This window comes from Sapajus apella, unplaced genomic scaffold (genome assembly GCF_009761245.1).
Source record: "Sapajus apella isolate SASKATOON/1434 unplaced genomic scaffold, GSC_monkey_1.0 scaffold10, whole genome shotgun sequence".
In the NCBI taxonomy this organism is placed as follows: domain Eukaryota; kingdom Metazoa; phylum Chordata; class Mammalia; order Primates; family Cebidae; genus Sapajus; species Sapajus apella.
The window spans coordinates 38,532,489-38,536,850 of NW_022436950.1; the positions used below are offsets into that span (position 1 = coordinate 38,532,489).

General features: G+C 39.8%; 1 protein-coding gene across 6 annotated transcripts in view; it reads left to right on the top strand.

Moving 5' to 3' along the window:
* The window catches only part of PPIL3 (peptidylprolyl isomerase like 3), a 21,684-nt gene extending 17,996 nt beyond the window's left edge, over nt 1-3,688 (top strand). For 5 of the 6 annotated variants that reach the window (XM_032278714.1, XM_032278712.1, XM_032278717.1 and 2 more), the window contains exon 7: nt 3,257-3,688. In XM_032278714.1, the coding sequence (XP_032134605.1) occupies nt 3,257-3,383 (127 nt within the window). In that variant the 3' untranslated portion in view covers nt 3,384-3,688. The remainder of the gene's footprint in view (nt 1-3,256) is intronic. The other variant, XM_032278713.1, reaches the window with a different exon arrangement.
* The last annotated feature ends 674 nt before the right edge of the window (nt 3,689-4,362 follow it).

The following is a 4,362-nucleotide window of genomic DNA, read 5'->3' on the forward strand; positions in this document are numbered from 1 at the left end:
GAGGCAGGAGAATTGCCTGAACCCAGGAGGCAGAGGTTGCGGTAAACCGAGATCGCGCCATTGCACTCCAGCCTGGGTAACAAGAGCGAAACTCCATCTCAAAAAAAAAAATATTGTATAAAATTACCTTCAGCCTATGTGTATAAGATATATATGAAATATAAGTGAATTTTGTGTATAAATTTGGGTCCTATCCCTAAGATATATAATTAGGTTTATGTAGGTATTTCCAAATGTGAAAATATTCAAAATCCAAAATACTTCTCGTCCCAATAAGGGCTGTTCAACCTATATAAATCTTGGGAATTGATTTGAATTATACTTGGAGGTATAATCTAGAAAGCCACTCTTAGCAAATGTTTTAGACTGAAATTTCCAAAGCTTGTATTCAAAGAATAGCTCTCAATATATTTTTTCTTGGTGGTAACATGAAGTGGGCTTGCTGAAGGCTGAGTTAACTGTCAGTCTTCTCTTTTCTTATTTTATTACTTCTTGTTATCCAAAAACAAAAAATAGAAACACTAAAATTAGGCCACGCGTGATGGCTCATGGCTAATAATGCCAGCACTTTGGGAGCTGAGGTGGGCAGATGCTTTGAGGTCAGGAGTTCGAGACCAGCCTGGCCAACATGGTGAAATCCCTTCTCTACTAAAAATATAAAAATTAGCTGGGCATGATGGCATATGCTCGTAGTCCCAGCTGCTTGGGAGGCTGAAGCAGAATTTCTTGAACCTGGAGGCAGAGGCTGCAGTGAGTTGAGATCGTGCCACTCTACTGCAGCCTGGGCAATGGGAGTGAGACTCCATCTCAAAAAAAAGAAAGAAAGAAATACCATAATTAAACAATTAAGTAGAAAGTATAGTGGTCACCTACTTCAGGACTCTCATTGTAGGGCAATATTGCTAATCGTGTAATCTACATACTTTTTTGTTTGTTTGTTTTGTTTTGACATGGAGTCTTGCTCTGTCATCAGGCTAGAGTGCAGTGATACAGTCTCGGCTCACTGCAACCTCCACCTCCTGGATTCAAGCAATTCCCTTGTCTTAGCCTCCTCAGTAGCTGGGACTACAGGTGTGTGCCACCACCCCCAGCTAGTTTTTTGTATTTTAATAGAGACGGGGTTTCACCATGTTGGCCAGGATGATCTTGATCTCCTGACCTCATGAGCTACCGCGCTGTCAGTGTCATCTACTACTTTCTCCAGGTATTTCCTATAGCAAAGAAATCCTTATGACTAGTGTGTTGTAATAAGAAATACATATTTGGACTTCATCCTTGGTTTCTAGCATAGTTCTTTTTTTTTTCTAAAACATTATTTTGTTATACATTAATAATACTATATTGTTATGTATATAAGTCATAAAGTAATTGGAATATTTAGAGGAGCAAAATCAAGAAAACTCCAGCAATCCTAAATCCTATCACCCAGTGTCTAGCATAGTTCTTTTTTTTTTTTTTTTTTTTTGCCAGAGTCTTGCTCTGTCGCCAGGCTGGAGTGCAGTGGTGCGATCCCAACTCACTGCAACTTCTGTTTTCCCCTTTGAAGCAATTCTCCTGCCTCAGCCTCCCGAGTAGCTGGGACAACAGGCACTCACCACCACGCCCGGCTTTTTGTACTTTTAGTACTTTTAGCAGAGACGAGGTTTCACCATGTTGGCCAGGATGGTCTTGATCTCTTGAGCTCGTGATCCACCCACCTCGACTCGACCTCCCAAAGTGTTGGGATTACAGGCATGAGCCACTGCGCCCGGCTAGCATAGTTCTTTTGAAAAACCTTGCAATTTCCTGAGTGACAGGAGTGAAAGGAATATTTTGTTGTTCATAGCAAGCTCCATTCAACCATACCTGAGTTTATGCTAATGAGGTGACTCTTGGTGGGGCCTCTAGATAGCTTCAGAATGGGAGGCGAGACTGGTTGCTAGAGGAATCAGCCATGTATTTTTAGAGGACTGGAATATTCACTGACCTCCTATTCTTGACCTCTGGGAAGGAGAAAAGGGCTGGAGATTTTGTTCCAGTCACTAGTGGCCAGTGATTTAATTAATCATGCCTACCTAATGTGCTCTCCATAAAAACCCTGAAGGGTTTTTATGAGAGCTTCCAGGTGGGTGAACGAACACATATAGATACTGAGAGGGTAACACACCCCAAGAGAGCATGGAAGTGCTATGCCCTTCTCTCAGACTTTGCCCTATGCATCTTTTCCATTTGGTTGTTCCTGAGTTGTAACCTTTATAATAGCCCATAATAATAAAATGCTTTCCTAAGTTCTGTGAGCCACTTTAGAAAATTATTGAACAGAACTAGGGGGCATGAAAAATCCCAGATTATATCTGGTTGTTCAGATAGTACGGAATCATGACTAGGACTTCCAACTGGCATCCAAAGTAGTAGGGGCAGTCCTGTGGGACAAACTGGTCTCTGTTAACTCCTTGTAGTTAGTTTCAGAATTAAATTATCGGCCAGGTGTGGTGGCATGCACTTGTAGTCCCAGTGAGACCCTGTCTTAAAAAAAATAATAAGCCGGGCGCGGTGGCTCAAGCCTGTAATCCCAGCACTTTGGGAGGCCGAGGCGGGTGGATCACGACGTCAAGAGATTGAGACCATCCTGGTCAACATGGTGAAACCCCGTCTCTACTAAAAATACAAAAAATTAGCTGGGCATGATGGTGCGTGCCTGTAATCCCAGCTACTCAGGAGGCTGAGGCAGGAGAATTGCCTGAACCCAGGAGGCGGAGGTTGCGGTGAGCCGAGATCGAGCCATTGCACTCCAGCCTGGGTAACATGAGTGAAACTCCGTCTCAAAAAAAAAAAAAATAATAATAATAATAATAAAATTTTGAAAAGATAAGTTGTCGGACACCCAGAGAATTGGAGAATTAGGAAAACCTACACATTTGGTGTTGGAAGTGTGCAAGTGTAGAAAAACAGTTTTTTTTCCCTTTAACTGGTTATATTAGTCCCATTTGTAGCTGTTCTGTGTCACTGTATGAATGGGGTAGAATATAATTTTAGTGGAATTTTGGTGGAAAATTCCTACCCTTTGTATTGTTGACTAAGAGCATAAAAATAAATTTTATTTCTGAATTTTGATCCATATTTATGATGGTAAATCAAGTCAATATTTTGTTGTACATTCAGCTAGAGAATTCAGAGATCTCTAGGACTTATTTTTTTAAGACAACTATAATTTTCATAGGTATGGATATTATTTTTCAATGTAAGGAATTCATATGTTACATTATTTCTCTTTCAGGGTAATAGATGGTCTGGAAACTCTAGATGAGTTGGAGAAGTTGCCAGTAAATGAGAAGACGTATCGACCTCTTAATGATGTACACATTAAGGACATAACTATTCATGCCAACCCATTTGCTCAGTAGCTGTAATAGACCTGGACACGTAACTTGACAAACTGCTGGAACACACTTATTGTGGTTTACCCGGTTTTAATTATGTCAGAGATTGCATCATCCTTCTGCTTGTTCACAACTATGATCTTCTATGAAATGGTGGTACCAACGGGCGCCCAACAGCTTTTATCCCCATTCTTAGAGCATATTCTTTACTATGATTATCCAAAATGTTTTAGTTTTAATACAGAAAATATATTGTTTAATTTTTGTTACATATAAAGATTCATTTTTAAATGCTGAGCCTTAAATGCAGGCATTTTTGAACAGCCTGATACATAGCATAGTTCTTTTGAAAAACCTTGCAGTTTCCTGAGTGAAGGAGTGAAAGGAATATTTTGTTGTTCATAACAAGCTCCTTTCAACCATACCTGAGTTTATGCTAATGAGGTGAATCTTGGTGGGGCCTCTAGATAGCTTCAGAATGGGGGGGGGGACTGGTTGCTAGAGGAATCAGCCATATATTTTTAGAGGACTGGAACATTCACTGACCTTCTCACTGACCTCCTATTCTTGACCTCCGGGAAGGAGAGAAGGGCCAGAGATTTTGTTCCAGTCTGATACATACGCCTACCATAGCAAGTCCATATCCTAGAAGTGTTATTTTATAATAAAATTAAAAAATGTTTTAAGGAATTAAGTTGTGGGACAAATTAATTTAAAATATTGACCTCTGGGGAGGAGAAAGGGCCGGAGATTTTGTTCCAGCCTGACACGTACTCCTACCACAGCAAGTCCGTATCCTGGAAGTGTTATTTTATAACAAAATAAAAAATGTTTTAAGGAATTAAGTTGTAGGACAAATTAATTTAAAATATTGTGTAAAATTACCTTCAGGCTATGAAGGTAATTTACTTTCAGAAGGTATATATGAAATGTAAATGAACTTCATGTTTAAATCTGGGTCTCATCCCCAAGATATCTTATTTGTATATGCAAGTATTCCCAA